Below are 18,413 nucleotides of genomic sequence, written 5' to 3'. Positions count from 1 at the left end.
CACTCCACTCATATTGCAAAAGAGAATTCTGAATCAACAATGAAGGGTTATAATGCTGACCCAAAACTACCCTTCACTAACATCAGTACGTTAGGAAGTGCAGAGTGCAGATGACCCTGCATATACTCAGAGTTCAGCTTCTGTCACTTTGGGAGCTAAAGTTCATACTGTCTTTAACGCAACCAAGCAACAGTGAGTCAAGACATCCAGGGCAGGTTCAGAGAATGAGCTGTTCAGCCTAAACCTATGTAATATTCTGTGGGTGATCGGGAAAAAAAAAAAAAAAATATATATATATATATAAAATATATATATATGAATACTGTCTAATGTAACTGAAATAATATAAATGAATTTAGCTCTAAATCCAGAACTCACTCCTATAAAAAGTGATATTAAAAGTGACTGAGTAAGTGTCTGAAGGGCAGAAATCTGTCTTTTCAGGAATTACTCGAGTGGTCACTGTTTTGAACTGGCTCAACCACCACTCTACATGAATCCCAGTACATCAGCCACTGGTCCACTTGCTAAAAGAACTGGGAGTGACCAAGCACCACAGGAATTTGCCAAGATTTAGGAAGACTCACTAGGTAGAGAGTGAGGCACTGTGATTGCTCTGATTATCTCATATGAACAGGGAAAATGCATGACTACTCATTGAGAATTTTACTGCAGATGCAATTTTACAGACGGGTGATTTTGGTGGCATCCTCAGAAACTGAATAGAGATGTGGCCCTCGATAGCCAGCAGACCCAACTGTCACCCCCTTATAAATGGGAGAAGCATCCTGGAAGAGGTAGTGTTTGAGGAAAAGTGGAGCTTTAGATCTTTCTTTCCTGATTTTTAAAATCACTCCCTTTGGAGTGATCACAGTGACAAAACATCCCTACAACAGCCAAACTTCTGCTGCAAACAGAAGTTACCCTGGAAGGCTTTTGGTCCCAGGACGTCTGCAGAGTAATATTTCGGCTGGATTCCCACTGCCTCCCAAAGCCTTTATTTCATTGAGTCCTGTCAATGAAACAAACTAGTGTGAAACTCAAGAAATGAACCAGTATTCAAATAAAGACTGCACTATGATTACCAAGTTGAACATAGAGAGCTCATCAAATGCTGCTTCCTAAATTCCCTATCATGTTATAACGGAAATAATTAAAGTTTAACAATTACTCTTAAGGTGGTTATTATGTTGGGTAAGAGTTTTCTGAGGTCTGTAGGAAGAGATGATAATGGCAGTGAAAGCTCACTTCTGGTCCATTAATGGAAAAATCAATCAACGGGGAAATCATAAAAAAAGACATGTATCTAACTTAAACATGTTATTTTAATTTGAATCGCATGAATTGAAATCTCACATTTAAATGATTTCAAGTTAGGGCAGCCTTCAGAGGTGAGGCCCAGATGTTTCCGTTGAATGTGGGCACCCCCACTACAGTTCCAAGTTATCTGCATGAGTCACACCAATTTTCCTGTCTTTAAAGTGGAGCAAAGGTGGCAGAATCTGAGATCAGAATCCTTCTGAATCCATACTTGGCCTATCCCTACCTTTTTCATTGTATATTTTGTGGCAGCCCACTCTTTCCAAAGCATTGAACTCACAGCAATGACTATCTTCTCATGCCTTATTGGTTCGCATGACATTCAATAATCACATCATTTCAATAGTGGGTACTAATTGTATAAACAGGTCCAGGAACAAATCTAGCATCCTCTCGGTAAGCATGAAACTTGAGAAGTAAGAACAGAGAGTCACAGGACAAAGACTGAGCAGTCAGTCAGTTAAGGGTGCCAACATCATGGGTGCACCACTTACAGCGTGAAAGGCCAGGGCCATGTGGTTAATCTACTATGTCAGCTAAGAGGGCTTATGTAATCCTATCTGACTACCAAACACTGGTATACTAGGAGGAACAGATACTTGGACTGGCTGTGGGAAGCCTCAGGTCTGTCTGATTCTGCCCTGGAGGCTGAGCGTTGCTGATACACAAGGACAGGTAACTTCCCTCAGGGTCCCACTGAGCAAAGAGAAAGGGGAGGGTAAGCAATGGGGACTGAGCTGGATGACTTCGCAGCTTGCGGTCAGTCCTGTGAGTCAACCCCCAAATGTCAGAAGCTTAAGAATAGAAGTTTCTTTGGTAGAAAACTGTTCAAAACCCAGTGAGTCCCTGAGCACGAAGAATCACCTTTTCAGGTGACCCAGTAGCAGTGCACATGGGGGGCCACAGCATCGCGGAAGTATAGACTCCCAGTGAGCCAGAGGGTGTCTCCAAATTTCAAAGACTTTACAAATCTAAGTCCATGTCTTGTTCTCACATGAAAACTTACAGGCAAGTCCTCCTTCAATTCCTGCATACGAATCTGTAGAGATACAACCCCAGCAGCAGGGGAAAGTGTAGCTCAGGTCACAGTCCCTGCGGTCGGGTCAAAGCCTGGCTCTTAGTTGCAAGGGCCTCAATCCGGGAACTCAGGAACTTTGCTGTGAGTCCCTACACCACCATTACAACCCACTTCTCCATGTGCACCGTGGGATGCCTGGAACACCCTGGGATTGGGTAGCTTAAAGGAATTTCAAAATAAATCTTAAAATGTCACATGACTGTGGTTGTCCCAGAGGCTTGAGAACAGGTGGGGCCATCACAGCTGCCAGTGTTCACACATTGTAATTTGTCATACTCTGCTTTCTGGAAGGCCAAAAGCCCTGGAGGGCAATGAATTTGACCCTGCCTGTCTTGCATTTAAACACTGCTTTTCACTCGAAATCCAATTACCCTCTCCGAGCAGCATAGCTGTCCATCGTGTTTCCAGTAATGCCTGGCCCAGGGAGATGAAGAGGATACTGTGTTCAAGACCTGGCTGCCTGGGGCTTTAGCAACACAGCCCTGTAATAAATGTGTACCTTTGCCATGGGAGGTGGTACATATTTCTCTATGAAAAATAATTCTGTCATGGAAATATAGAGGACTAGGAAAAAGCATCAAAAGGACAAAAGGTCTTGATGCAATTTCAGGGAGAAAAAAAACCCACCAGTACGACAAGCGAAAGGTGAGACACATCAGCCAGTGAGGGCCTGCCGCTACTTGCAAGGTTAGGGCTGAGCTTCTGCCCTCTCTCTTGGGTGGGGTGTCTGTTCAGTCTCCAGGTCCTCTGGGGTTGCACTAAGGCATCATCGAGGTCCCTTCCAGATCTGAAATCCCAGGAACTGCTTCTTACAATTATGCAAGGGATGGAACTATGGGCTTCCAGAGACAATGCACAGACGGGTAAAAATGTGGAGAGTCACAAGGCATTTCTCAGCTGAAAAACACCTCTCCCTTATTGGCAAATCTACTGACTCAGAGCTGAGTAACCCTTCTTCGGCAGAGGATTGATGGGCTTCCTCCTAGACCACTGAAACTCCAAGTACCAAAAGTGGTATTTTTTGACAAATTTTGAGATGGTTGACACAGCTACATTGTTTTCTAAGATGACAGGCATCCCTTCGGTTGTGATCTAGACCAATTGTGCTACTCTAATTAAAACCATCTCAGCATGAAAGAAGATTAAAAGAGATTCCGGTTTCCGTTTTCTTTAGTAAAACTTTTCTGGCTTATCTTCCATATTGCTTGTCAAAATATGCTGTAATTATTTCAGAAAATGTTTTATGGATAAATTACTAATATAATCTTTGCTCATAAGCAGTTGAAATTTCTTCTCTCCAGCCCTATTTTGGTAATTCTTTTGTCAGACTAATCTGATGAGTCACACCACTGATGATTCACCTTTTGTTCAGATGTGGTTTCAGAAAGGAACAATGAAACATATCATTGCAAACCAGCCATTCTCTCCTTTGCTGAAATGGTTAATTTGTAAAATAGTACTGCAACAAAATGGCCTGAATTCTAATTTGTACATTTTCATGAAAATAACATGGACCAACTGCAACCCAAAGGCTTTTGGAGATGCAAGCAATATTTAAAAGATAACAGGAATTCTGACTCAGATTCATTAAACAGCATCTTTCCCAGAATTTAGAATCTTCTTGTAAAATGGTAGAATTCCTACCATTAGTTCCAAGCCCTGAGTGACCACATCCTCCTGGAGCACGCCATGCCTGCTTCATTTCTGGATCATCACAGCCACCACAAAAAGTGGCCTCGAGTGACACTAATAATTCTGCAGTGGATCAATGAGTGGGCTTGGAACCTGACTGGTTGGGAATGCCATAAGGCTCCATGCCACTTGTCTGACACCACAGAGAGGAGGAGCTTGTGAAATGCCTTGCTGTGTATGCCATGCTTTCACCATTTGATATGATGGTCAAGGACAGGTGGAATTTTTTTTTTTCTTTTTTTTTTTTTTTTTTTTTTGAGACAGGGTCTCGCTCTGTTGCCCAGGCCGGAGTGCAGTGGTGCAATCTCAGCTCACTGCAACCTCCGCCTCCTGGGTGGAAGCAATTCTTCTGCCTCAGCCTCCCAAGTAGCTGGGACTACGTGCGTGCACCACCATGCCTTGCTAATTTTTGTATTTTTAGTAGAGATGGGGTTTCACCATATTGGCCAGGCTGTTCTCAAACTCCTGACCTCGTGATCCACCCGCCTCAACTTCCCAAAGTGCTGGGATTACAGGCATGAGCCACCACGCCCGGCCAAGGACAGGTGGAATTTTAAATAACCACTTTGATAAAAATGTCTTAGCCCTTTCCGTTTGGGGTCCTAATGGGCATTAATTGAACAGGCGTTTTTCAAGGGACCTCCTAAGAGACAAGCTCTGCACCAGGCACTGGGAGACTGGGAGGAGTGTGAAGCTGCTGCAGACAACTCCATGCATGCCCCTTGCCCTGGGACCCTGGGATGAGGGTCAGGGCAGAGCTGTGGCGAGAGGGCCCCTTGCCCTGGGACCCTGGGATGAGGGTCAGGACAGAGCTGTGGTGACAGGGAGCCCTCTGTGCTGAAGGTGGGAACCACAGGTGCAGGACGTAAAAGGCAGGTGAGGAGGAGGTTAAGGAAGCCAGGGTGCCCAACCTGGCAAAGCAGACTCCAAGAAAAAGATAATTGTGGAGGGAGGCCAGGTTAGGGAGGATTTGGATGGTCTCTCTAGAGCCCTCCAGGCTAGAGAGTTAGGAACAACTGGCAGGAAGTAAGAGGAGAAACAGCCAGCGCATCCCCAAGGATGGACAGGAAACCTCACGACCCGTGAACACTCCCCCTTACAGCAGCTGGAGAACGTCCCAGTCCATCACAATTTTTGACGGCTTCTCAAGCAGGAAGCTCCCAAAGAGGGCAAGTGCCTTCCCCAAATGACTGGAGGATTTCAGGAAAGATGAGGAAAATATCTAGTATTATGAGATTAAATGAAGAATTCACAGAAGTGATGGGTTGCATTTTCTCACATCATCCTTGGTAATTTATTGCAACACCAATAAGACCACAAAACAGAGGGTGCAAAGAGTTCTAGATAAAATCACGCACACTGGCACTTCACTGATTCTGAGTGTATTGCAAAAAGCAAGCTGGTCAGGGTAGTGCACGATCAAGACAGCCGGCAGAACCGGGCGCCTCCTGACTAATGAAGTCCTATTGTTACGAGTGGTAATTGCATTTGTATGCAGAATCCGTGCCAATTCCAGCCTGTCCGGAGCCCACTTGGAGTGGAGTCTCTGCAGCCTTTGTCATTCAGCGATTATCTCTTTATGGAAGTGCCCTTTCCAGCCCTGCTTCAGTGACCACCACTTGTGCATATTAAGTTCTTTAGCAGCATGAACTGAGGTGGGGGGAGTTTCCCTTTTGCCTAATGTTTAGCGCTCCGTTTCTAGTATTTACCGTGAGTGACAGGGTGGGAAGATGACGAAAGGAATCCCTGAATGACACCTTACACAATGTTATTCTGGGTAAGGAAATATTTTTGTTTAATGAAGTCACGAAAAAAGAATGATTTTGACAGACCTCAAAATTCTTCTTGAAAATTCCCAAAGCTAATAATCCAAGTTTTTTTCTTTTCTATTTGAAATCTAAAAATATATTATTTATATCCCTCGCATATGTATGGATTTAGGTTTAGTCATTTTTACTAATGTTTAGTAACACCTTAATTCTCTTATTTAGATGCTATAAAACTCGTTACAGCCGTAAAACTGAAAACTGATTAGCCATCTCAACATATTATTTGTGGAACAATTCGTTAAAATTTATTAGCAGAGAAAGGCTAATTATACTGATAGTCGCAGCCTTTGGTTATACCCCAAGGTCAAAGTTAAGGAGGCATTTACCAATGTCCAAAATAGCATGAGGGGGCTGCGCTGTCAGTTTCATGGGAAGATAAAGATAATTCAGTTTTAGAGGAGTATGGAGATTTTTCTGGGGGTCAATACAGGATGCAGACCTGGTCACGATGTCCCGGGCTAGGTCATAGGAAATTCCATGGGGAATAGAGTGACTAGGGAATTCAGTGGTGCGGGATCCCCGGGGCAGGCTCTTCCTCAGAGAGGCGTCTTGAAAGAACCTGTTTGAGAAGGGACCTCCTGCAGGAATGTGCAGGCTGACGTTTAGAACGGTCACTGGTGACACCAGACGACACACACAAGCAGCCAATGGTTTCCGTGTGTGATGAGAACTATCACTGCTGCATTTAGTGGAGGTGACGCTCTCAGCGGGTATCAGGATGGAATGGGAGCTCCTGACCACATCTAAGAACAAGGGTTCCAGGCTGGTGGCCCAGGGAGGCAGGGTGGCTTTGTAGCCTTCCCTCCAACACTGGGAGCCCGGGACGTCACCCGTCTCTCTAGACAGACGCACTCCCATCTTCGAAAGGAGATGGGCAGGCAAGGTGATGGTCCTGGTCATGGGAGCCCACTCAGGGTTGGGTTGGCCATGAGGGACTCACAGCAACCAGCTTAGAACAGGAGGACAACAGCCCTGCCTTTTCAAGGCAGTTATAACACAGTTTCTGACAAAAGTCGGAAAACTGGCTGCTCTTCGCTGAGGTCAGGAACAGCAGTGTACTGCAGGCTACGTCTAAGAAGGGACTGACCCCTCGGATTATCACGACCCATCTTCCTGGCTTCCTAGGGGGATGGCATAAGATATGCTTCCTAGACACATGGCAGTGCTGTTAGTCATGGGGTGACTTTCCTCGTGGAGAACTTACGATGGGCAGAGGCTTTCCAAATGACTTGGGTCTGCCTCTGCTCCTCGGTGACACTATTTATGGGATGCCAGGTTCTCCAACCCCTGTGCATCTGACCTGCCCTCAGACCCAGGCACCTAGATGAGGCGTAGGCCCCAGAGCCACAGGTGCACTGCAGAGAGTGCCGCAGGTAGGAGGGGCACCTAGGATGAGCTTCAGTCAAGCAAGGCCTCCAGTATGGTCAGGGAAAACATCCAAGATGCATTCAGAAAGCTCAGCTCATCGTCTAACTATCACTTTGGATCCTTTGTAGTAAAATATATAGCTAGGGTATCTGGCTAATGCTCTTTTAAAAAAACTACAATCATAATTGCTTGTTCACAGCATACCAGGAAAAGGGGACAGATCTTATAGTCTGAGTGTCAATATCATGGATCAGCCATTTATTCTGATATTTTAAGCCCTACAGTGATACCATAAACATTGATTGAGGCACCTACTATGTAAAATAGTGGTAAAGGAAGGACACAAAGTTACAGTGAATCATTTCTATGTTTGAAGTGTTGAAAAGCTAGTAACTACAAATCACTGATATTTTAAACTATTAGGATGAGATCCATGCATAATATATATAATATAGGCACATAATATAGGAATAGTATATAACAAAGTATATAGACAGAATAAACAGAATTATACAAATGTATATATTTTAAAGGAAAACAGAAAATAGGGCAGCAGCACTTTGCTGAGATTAGAAGTGAGGGGATTTGGTTCAGTTCATCAGTTTATTGCAATTCAACAAACAAATAGAGCAGATTCGGAGCCGGCACTGTGTTAAATACACTGCGGACAAAAGAGGAATTTAAACATGGTCCATCCCTCTGAGTTCCCAGACCTGGGGAAAACAGCTGTGATCCCACAGCAGACAGGCTCTCATAGAAACCTGGAGACAATGCTGCCAGAGCGGTAACTCATCCCGGAGGTGTGTGGATGAGGCAGGATGGAGGGTGGACTTCGTTATTCTAGAAAATCCACAGAAAGAAGGGGTGATGTGTCACCTAGGTTTTCAGGGATAAGCAGGGATTTGAGAAGGAGTTTGCCAGTCTTCCTAAGGTGACTCTGGTAACTGGAGTGGGAGAGAATACAGACTGAGGGAGGCTAAGCTGTTCCGATGGCCAAGGAGAAAACTGCTGGAGTTCTGGACTAGAGCAGCGGAAGGTGGGTGGAAAGGAAGGACAACGGGTGTTTTGAGGGTAAATCCACTCGACCCAGGGATGCAGAGGCAGGAGGAGCAAGTCGAGCTAGATTCCAGGGTCTGCAGTCGTCCGGGGCAGTGAATGGGGGCTGCAGGCTGAGTCTGGAAGGACAGAGATGCAGACAGGGGAAAAGATCTGGTTCTGGACATGCTGGCTTTCCAGGGCCTCTTAGATATGCACACGGAGATGTGTTCAGAAGAGAACAACAAATATTTGGGGTCCTGGTTCTTATATAACCTGGAGAGGGAGCCAGGGTCACATCCACAAACCAAGGCCCAGAAAGGACTTGCCTAAATTCACCTCTCATACAAGGGGGAGAGCGAAACCTGGGATTGGGACCCCAACTTTCAGCTTCCTCTGGACAATGCTGGTGTTGCCCATGGCGCTCACATAAAACTGGCCAAGTTGGCACCAACGTCAGTTGACATAAATGGTTGTGCTTTGGGGACATGGCTGGTCCTATCCAAAGCTACACAATAAAAGCCAGCCCATATCCCAGTTCGCCTGCCCTCCTGGGCCTCGGCCTTGTTCCAGGAGACCCCTGTGTGAAGTGGGAGCACATCTCGTCCATCACTTCACAGCCAAGCACACTCAGGTCCGCAAGGTGAGGTGATTTAGCCACAGAGGCAGAGCGTGAGTCAGCGCAGAGCCACAGTTAGTACTGGGGAGACTCCGAGATCTAATTCAAAGAGAATGAAAGGCAGAGGCCTCTGACCTGCTGGCCACCGAGCCACACGGCCCTGTGGAGGCTGGAGACCCCAAAGACTAAGGGTTTTCTTCCCTTCCAGAAAACAAGCAAGCTCCAGGGCACCAGACTGTCCTGCTTTTAATTCTTAACTGATACACACAGGCGACTGGAGAAGGCAACTTTAAAAACGTGTTCCTCTTAAATTATCTTGAGGATTCAGTGACAGCTTGCTAAAGAAACTGTGGCAGGGCCTGAGTATTTATAGGAGCATGAGACAAACAGAGAATAAGCTGGAGAAGCAAGAAGGATGCCGCTCTGCAAAATCGCATGCGGCAGCGGGGAGAAGTGTTACTACAAAGCCTAGCACAGTCTCTGGGAAGAAAATAAAGCTTGGGTGCAGGCTGGAGAGCAGCCTGAGATGTAGGGCAGATTCTTCTTTCTTTGGAAATGTACAGAACAATCATGTTGTAAGAAAGTTCCCACACTTAAAACTTTCATTTTGAAAAGGGAAAGACCAACCAAGAAATTAAATCTCTCAGTTGCTTTAATCATGCATCACAGGGCGTTGCCAAGAGCACAGCGAGGGCGACACAGCCCCAGGGCACCGAGTGTTTGGGTGGATGATTCCCTTATCTGGAGGGAGAATGGAGGTGCAGGCAGGGAGAGGGCTACAAAGGTAAATCCCTACAGTCCCCAGGGATTCGTGTCTTGTCAACATCCCCAGCCATCCAGGGATCTTCCCTTCTCACCCAGCGAACTCTGCAGCCTGTGTTTGAGGTGTTTATAGGACAGAACACCCCGCACAGGTAAGGCTGGCCTGGCTCCAGCTGCTTCAGACTCATGCTTTGAATCTCAAGAATCAGGACTCTTTCCAGGTTGCCGCTCCTCCCCAGGAGTAAGAATTCCTCATGACAGGGACACTCCCCCGCCCATGCATTACCAACACCAGATCCCTCCAGCAGGAAGCAGCAGCACCACCCTCGGCTTCTGGCCTCCTGAGCTGCTGGAGAGGGGCCTGGGAGGTTGCAGCAGGGCTGTGCAAAGCCACAGCCAGAGTCCTGAGAAACCACAACAAGGTTTGGAGCCCCGGCTTCCCATGTGCCTGTGTGGCTGTAGAATGAGCCGCTGCGCTGGAGCCGCCCTGGGAAAGCAGGTCCACACAGCATGTCTGGAGGCCTGGGACCATGATGGTGCTCAGAACAAACATCGCCCAGAAAACATCGGGCTAGACCTCCACCTTCTATCCACAAAAAAGTGAAAAGGGGATAAAGTGACACTCAGGCTCCCCCTTAGCACAGCGACAGTGGCAGCTGGTCACTCACAAGCAGACCCTGCTGGCCGCACCCATCCTATCCAAGATCTTACTGTAGAATACTAGAAGACGGGAAGGAGGGGACTGTGGCATGGGAGCCAGGCTCCAAAAAGATCCTGGAGTGTGTCTTGCAGAAAACGTTTCAGGATCTTCGATAAGTTCTGACAGAATGGAACCAGGCCACAGACTCCATCTGGAGTGGTCCTGACGCTGCCTCCAGGCAGAGCTCTATTTGTTTGTGGCAAGGAAGGGGTCTCATTATGGGAGGACGCAACTTAATTTTTGGCCAAAATAAAGCAGTCCTGGGCAACTGGGACTAAAAGTGGGGTAGAATTTGCCTTTTTTTTTTTTTTTCTTCAAGACAAAGTCTCACTTTGTTGCCCAGTGTGGAGGCAACCTCCGCCTCCCGAGTAGCTGGGATTCCAGACATGCACCATTACATCCAGCTAAATTTTGTATTTTTAGTAGAGATGGGGTTTCACTATGTCGGCCAGGCTGGTCTCGAACTCCTGATCCAAAGTGACCCGCCGCCCTCGGCCTCCCAAAGTGCCAGGATTACAGGCGTGACCCACCGTGCCTGGCCAGAATTTGCCTTTTAAGACTCTGTTCTCATTCATTAATTCTAGCAATATTACTTAGGCAACTGCCAGGACCCAGCCCCTGCTGCAGTTGCTGGGAACAGAAAGAGGATGACGGCATGGCATCCCCTGGTTATGGTGCCTGCATTCGAGAAGATGCATTTAGGAAGATGAAGGCAAGTAATATGGGAACAAATAATTATGTGGTTAGTGCAAAAACAAATAAGGAAGGATGGATTGGGCAACCTTTCAGAAGGTGGTCAGACAACAAGGAGGTTATGTAGACCTGAGAAACAGTGGGCCAAGGAGTGCCAGCCATGCCAAGAGCCCAGAAAGGCATTTCAGGTGGGGAGAAAGTGATAACCATGAAGCAGGCAGCAGCAGACAAAGATGTAGCCCCAAGTAGGGCAACCAACCCTCCTACCACCGGTCTGCCAGGCAGCAGGAAGGGAAAGCTGAAGCAAGAGTCACGGGCCCTCCACCAGGCAGGCCCCCAGGCACTATCTGGACAAACTGCTGGCTCAAATACAGAGGGAGGTCTATGTGCAGGGCAGTCCCAGTGCCCTGGAACATCTAGCAGCAGCTTTTCTCCAAGTCCACTATTCTGACCAGAAGAGCAGGTGTTGCTGCCTTTTGATCCATTTAGCTGTTAAGACTAAAGGGACTTTTGTTCGATGTCAGCCAGTTGGCCAGACTGTTAACCTTCTGATGCTGTCCCCTCCAGTCAGGTTCCTGCTTCAGACTCAACCCAGAGACTCGGTGTGTCAAACTCAACCTAGAGACTTGGTGTGGTTCCCCAAGAAAAGTCCTTGAGCAGGAAGCAGTGTCCAGAACAATACACATTATTCCTTTGCACCTCTGCACACGTTGCCTGGCTGGTGCATGGGCATCATCCCACATGCAAATCCACTGCAACTCACACGTGACAGATGGGGAGATGGGCTGGGGGGCGGACCTCAGGGTCAACTCGCTGGCCACCACTGTGGGCATTTCCAAGTGGGCCCTCACAGACTCACAAGTGCCCTCTACCAAGGAATCTGCCTCTGGTGGCAGATTCCCAGGGCAGCGTAATGGGGAATGCAAACAGGAATCAACTCGACAAATAATCGAGTCATTCTGTTAACAAGAACTCAGATTAGATTATTCTGTGATTACATGGTTCCTTGGTGTGATAAATTGGTTAATAACAGGATTCCCAATGTAGTTGCTTAACGGGAATTCAATAATTACAGGTAGCCAGAATTGTACTGTTAGCCTAGGAGATGCTAGCACCTTCTCTCATTTTAATAACCCAAAACCAACCTGGGGCTGTCGAAAGGGTTACGATCTGGAGAACACACCTTTGATATTACCGAAGCACTTGGTAAAATTACGCTCCTGTACCTAACATACCATATATTCACAGGTTCGATTGACAGGCTCCTGTTTTCCTTGTTAAATGTCCAAGTTGAAGAGATCCCCAATAGATACCTTTATTACTTAGCTCTTGTTTCCATTATAAGATTAGTGATCAACAGATAATAATGGTACAATAATATTTAAATTGCATCTTATAGTTTAGGAGGCTCGTCCACGGGCATTCTTTGGTGGGGAGAGACTGTTACCACAATTCAGCAATTACGATAGCCAGGGAAGGAACTATTATCTCTCCTTGAAGTGAATGAATTGAAGCTTAACGAGCCCCCAACTCCCAAACCAGCATCAGGTGGAAGAGGCAGGGCGGAAATCCTATGTCCTTCTAATGCACCACATCACAGAACTGAGGCCCGAATTTCATTAATGCAGTATAGCCTTAGATTACACTTTCCACAATTGTCCTTAAGAGGGACTACACCTCCATCATCACATAGTCTGGATTAGCAAGACTTCAATTCATGAGATTTTATTCTACTTCCTATAAATTAGAGCATAACTCAAAGAGGCTCTTTGAAAAAAGGGAAAAGGATAACTTGTTTTGGGAGCAGGAGGTTACTAGCCAAAAACTTCTCTGACAATTTTTTTTTTAATTTTTTGAGTAATATTAGAGTCTTTGACAATGAGAAAAAATGGAACAGTGGATTTAAAACGTGAAATGGCCCATTAGATGGGTCTTGAACTTGTTTTAAAACTCCAGATAATATAGCTTGGCTGTTTCTGTCTTTCCCAAACGTCAAAATTTGTCTAGGATTAATGGTTCTCTAAATCAATAGGATTTCATGTTTATAAATGGTTTATGGTTCCACTGGTTATGAAATGTTATGAGCTCATGCATTATCATCAACGCTGAGCCTTTACTGAAATCTGCTGACATTTAGTCTGGCATCCAGACCAGACATGGAAGGAGGACAGAATGGAATCCTCCCAAGGCCTGGCCCAGACCACAGAGGTCCCAAGGAGGGACAGGGCGAGCAGAGAGGGAAGCAAAGCTCCTCAATGCAGGGATCGTCACAGAAAAACGATGCAGGGACCGGGGGTCCTATCCTAATTGCCAAGGGGACCTGTTAAGACTCAAAGTTAGAAGATCAAATGTGGTCCTTTGCAAAGACATGGAGAAAAGAGAGGGCTCTAGACAAGCTGACAGCAATTTTCGGAGAAATGCTGTAAGAAATAACATAGTTCAAAAATCATCTTTCACACCATCTTCTAACACAAACATTATCACTGCTGGCATATGTGCTTCCACATTGGCTCTGTGCTTGCATGCCGTGACTTGAGTGATGTGATTTTACTTTTGTGTTGTCTTTACTGAACACACCCCACACTTCTCCCAAATCAACTGTGGTTAGTAATGACGGAGTACCGTTCAATGGTGTTGACTCCATGAACACACTGTTCTCCCCAGCGATGGGCACTATGGCCCTTATGAGATTTTCAGACAGATAAGCTTTTGCCAAGGAGAATGTCAGCCAAGGTCATTTCCTTTCAGAATTGTTTTAGGTGGGAGGATCAGAGAAATCTATTTCTCTGATCTTGTGACACACTGCACAGGAACAGACCTTGCGTGCACTTGGTATAGATATACGAAGGTGACCCCCGCCCACTCATACTTTTGGTTTTCTGTTTTACTCCATGAAGCCTAGGTGAACAGACTGTGGACAAACAATGGGGTTATTCATATTTCACATTTTTCATTTCCACAAATACATACACCAACTGTGCACGGTAACACAATGTTAAAGATTCACCGAGAGAAGCAAGTAAGTTATTTTCCAAAGGAAGTGAGCCTACTTGAAATACTTCACGGCAGCACACAGCTGAAACATAGTGTATCGACTTGCTATTATTAAACCATAAAATTACATTATAAACAAACACTGGCCATGCCCAAATTTTGCTGTCACTAAGAGGGATCTTCATATGGAAAAGATCAAATGCTAAATTCTTCACTCTCTCTCTTTTCTAGTGTGGAGCTGGATTTTAAGCAGCAAGAAGACAAACTCCAGCCAGTTCTGAGAAAACTCCACCCTATTGAGGAAACTCAGGTCATACCTTCGCCTTACTCTCAGGAGACTTACTCCTCAACTCCCAAGCAAAAATCCAAAACTGAATCTAAAAAGCACGGAAGATGGAAACTCTGGTTCCTTTAACACTCACGGTGTCTGGAGTCTCGAGGCCGTCTTTAGAACCCACTGGAGTTTAAGTCAACACTTTTCCAAAATGAATAGGATCGAGGGAACTGTGGTGCCCATTCAGGCACCTCCCACTTCTCGCCCTGCGTACCAAAAAGGCCTTTGTACCAACAGATAATTAACAGAATCAAGGTATTCCGTGTCACTCCTTGCCAGCTGTTCTTTGCAGTTCACTGATGTGAGATGTGAAATCTGAAATGAAACTTACATAGTCAAAGATGATAAGTAAAAATTTTCCCCCCACCCCCGATCTGCAAGTAATACATTATCAACCTGCAAGATGGCAGGCTGTCACCCTGTACACAGCTATAACTCATAATTATTTTCAAGCCTTGATTTTCTTTTTAATAATGAGAAGAAAAAGCAAGCCTTATGTTTGCGAAGGACTTCATTTTTATGTTTCATTTTGCAAATAAGCAGGGGGCGAGTGCAATTTTCAGCACATCAAATTCCGGAGAAAGCACAATTTTTTCAAGTGGTCGGAGACCATGAATAATCTCTAAAATGTGACTATATGTATATTTGCCTTCATGTGCTATAGCGCTAAGCCAAGTGACCACATCTCAGTGTCACATGGACACCTCAAAGTTAGCATCCTCTTCATCTCCAGACTTACGACATGTTTACTGCTCATTTTCCAAATGGCCAGCAGCCAGGAGTCCCCCCAAAGTCAGGATATGCCTTTAATCGCTACAAGTAGACAGGGTCAGAGCTATCAGACACTAAGCTTTCTTAGATCTCATTTTTAATCTTTTGGTACCCAAAGGCCAACTGATACATTCTGGCAAGAATCTGAGAACACACATAGAGATACACGATGGATAATCCAACTACCAATGAATCACAGGCATTCTGTGCCATGGCAGACAGTGTTTTTGTGGATCAATCCTCTGAGAAACTGTTAGCCATGGTAAGTGCAGCCAGACATGATATACAATTCATCATGCTTTGTATTAACAGTGGAAGACCTGACCATCTCAAAGAGAAATAGTGTGTTTAGTTTAGCTGCTACCGAGGGACAACATCGCCTACATTTAACCTATTAGTAAGTTGTACTAAACAACATACTTAGGGGAAAGCTGTGAATCAAATGTTTTTAGATATTTTTTAAATCAACAGTAACACTTAGAGTTCTCTCTTGATTACACATTGCAATGTAAATCTTAGTTCCTTTATTTTTTCACTCATTTCTTTGCACCTTGCAAGTATCTTTTTATAGAAATCAAATCCCCTAGTCTATTAATGCCTTTGTCTATCAATTTTTTTGATTTTCACAATAGGAAGTAGGGATCTTACTTTGCCTTTTTTTTGTACAACTTAAATTTTGAATAGTTTGTGAGCATACAGGAAAACCTAGTCTTGAAGTTTCAGTCCAGCAGTTTCACATCTAGCAGAGTGCTGACATGCACACCTCATTGATTAGATGCCAAACACACAGTGGCTGACCTTGGTAAAAGGATCGCACCTGCTTTTATCAGAATGGAGCTACTTCTTGCCATGTATTTTCCTCCTGACTCAATAGCAAATCTGTTTTAGTTCTAAGTGTTTTGATTCTACAAGGACCTAGTGATCAGTAATCAGATCGGACCTTGAAAAAAAATGAAGAGTATATCGTGTAAACATTCTTTGGGGGCCACTCAAACAATACTGCAGTTGTATGCTTTAATTTAAAACACACACGTGCACACACACATCTTTTGCGGAAACACTATATGAGGTTCGAATCCCTGAATATCAGTAAAAGGAAATCAGAAATATTTTTGTGCAAGAACAATGAGGAAGTTGATCCTATAACATGAAGGAAGTGTAATTGTTTCATGTAAACATTTAAAAATGGGTTTCATGTTTTTTATACTGTTTTTAACTAAAGTTATAAAAATGTTTCCAACAAGTTCTCTGTCCTTTTGTTTTAAGAATCCCAACTATCTCAGTAAATTGAAATAAGGGTATTAGCAGTTTTCTAATCAGTAATACAAATCTGTCTAAACAAGAGGACATCCTAGTACACAAAATAATGTCACTGTTTCACACCAGTCTAGACCAAAAAGAAAAAAAAAATTAAAATGTTCAGAGTCAAAAAGGAACTTCTGAAGACAAACTAATTCCTCCCTAAAAATTAAAGTATGTTTAAAACGGAAAAAACTATTGTCAAAATCATTTCATAGTTTAATTGCAACTCGTCACTAACAGATGGTGATTCTTCTCTTGGAAAGATTCAAGTAAAAACTCTGATACAAAAGCAAGGTAAAACGCACAGGGTTCCCTTATGTAGATGTACACATGGCATTGCATATAGAGATTAAATTATTATACTTGTCATTAAGTTCTTTATTAATTTTTAAATAAAAAAATCAAAGATGTTTTATGTGGCTATTAAACTTATTTCATGGCCTCAAAAATTGGGGAACATAAAAGTAATCTAAGAAAAGAATAATAAAGGAAGAATGTTTGGGCCGATAGGCATTTCATCGGTCTGCAGAAGACAAGAGCATCGTAAAGGCTGGGCCTGACCCACCAGCCAGAGCTGGCCTGGCCTGGGGAGGGGAGGGACTGACACATGCCCCCCCATGCACCCTGGCATGGAGTTAGGCCACCAGAAGACATGGTGGCATTTTAGAATGCACACAGGCTCACAGCAGGAGGTGTCTGAGGTTTAATTTTTAAATACCCTCAGAAGAGACGGCTAAATACATTGAGTGTTGTCAGAGTAAGCTGTGGCATGTAAATCTTGCCTCCATGGCCCAGGGAAGGTAGCGCCTCTCTAGATCTTCCATCGTGCACATCCCCAGCCTCAAGGGACCAGCGCCTTCTTCCTTTCTTCTTCCCCTCCCTAGTGGGAGATAGGCTGAGCGCCTGCCTCTCCTGCTGACACTAGCCTAATACTAACCCATCTGCACATGTGGGCTGGCGCTTGCCTCACCTGGACGGCCTAGGAGAGGAGAGGCCACGACCCTTTTTCCCAGTATCTGCAACCACGGAGTCCATGTGCAAGGGAGAGGGCACTGGAGACTGAGACTCGAGGCTCCTGCTACCATCACATGTTCTTCAGGGAGAAGAAGGGGGCTCCTTTTCTGACACATGCAGAAAGGGAAGGAAGGCCCAATGCACAGCCCAGAGCAGGCAGAGGGAGGGGTCTGTCCCATTCTATAATCATTTCTGAGCCAACTATTGGTGCTGCCTCAAAGGTCCTGTTCTACAGACACCCAGATACAATGAAGGGTGCCCACCACCCAGGTGCCCACCAGTCACTCTACAAGTGTGCAACTTACTTCCAAGAAGCAGAAATCCTGTAGTCCTGCATCTGCTCCTTCGATCTCTGACCTGCCAGCAGAAGATAAATGGGGAGAGGCTCAAAGCATGGGAAAACCTTGCTACCTTGGAAACAACTTAGGTAGTTGGCAGCGTTTCCCATGTACCCTGAGGGGCAGTTACTTATCTACAGCCACAGAGAACTGAGATGTGGCTGGACTATTGGGTGTAAATGGTGTCACAGTCATGGCCCAGCCTCAGGCAGACCAATTCCAACCTACAGTCACAAGGAGGATGACTTGCAACACTGTTTTCCTGGGAGACCACACGGGCATATCAGAACCAAGATACACAACCGTTAATTAAAACTGTGAAGACAGACCATCAAACAATGGCCTTTCCTAGAAGACAGCAAGAAAAGGAAGCAAGAAAGAGGCATGAACTTCTCTATGTCATGATGTTAGTAACACCATGGCCTGTTTAGAAAACCTGTCACTGATGGACCCATTCCTTGGGAGCATTTTTATTAGCAAGTGAAAGCTGATGTAATTACGAATCAGGGCAGTTTTGCTGGAGCAGTGTCACCTAAAGATCAGAGCAGCTGCTTCCCACACCAG

At 45.1% G+C, this 18,413-nt stretch overlaps 2 protein-coding genes across 5 annotated transcripts in view; one reads left to right on the top strand and one right to left on the bottom strand.

Moving 5' to 3' along the window:
- INSYN2A (inhibitory synaptic factor 2A) overlaps positions 1 to 16,689 on the top strand; it is a 61,156-nt gene extending 44,467 nt beyond the window's left edge. For all 3 annotated transcript variants that reach the window (XM_005566733.5, XM_005566730.5, XM_045362264.3), the window contains one exon: positions 14,322 to 16,689. In XM_005566733.5, the coding sequence (XP_005566790.3) occupies positions 14,322 to 14,505 (184 nt within the window). In that variant the 3' untranslated portion in view covers positions 14,506 to 16,689. The remainder of the gene's footprint in view (positions 1 to 14,321) is intronic.
- Positions 1 to 18,413, bottom strand: part of DOCK1 (dedicator of cytokinesis 1) — a 555,400-nt gene that overhangs the window by 302,803 nt on the left and 234,184 nt on the right. The gene's annotated exons all lie outside the window — the stretch shown is intronic.

The sequence above is a fragment of the Macaca fascicularis genome, chromosome 9 (assembly GCF_037993035.2).
Source record: "Macaca fascicularis isolate 582-1 chromosome 9, T2T-MFA8v1.1".
Taxonomy (NCBI): domain Eukaryota; kingdom Metazoa; phylum Chordata; class Mammalia; order Primates; family Cercopithecidae; genus Macaca; species Macaca fascicularis.
The sequence above is the reverse complement of the archived record's forward strand: the minus strand, read 5'-3'. Positions and strand labels throughout refer to the sequence as shown.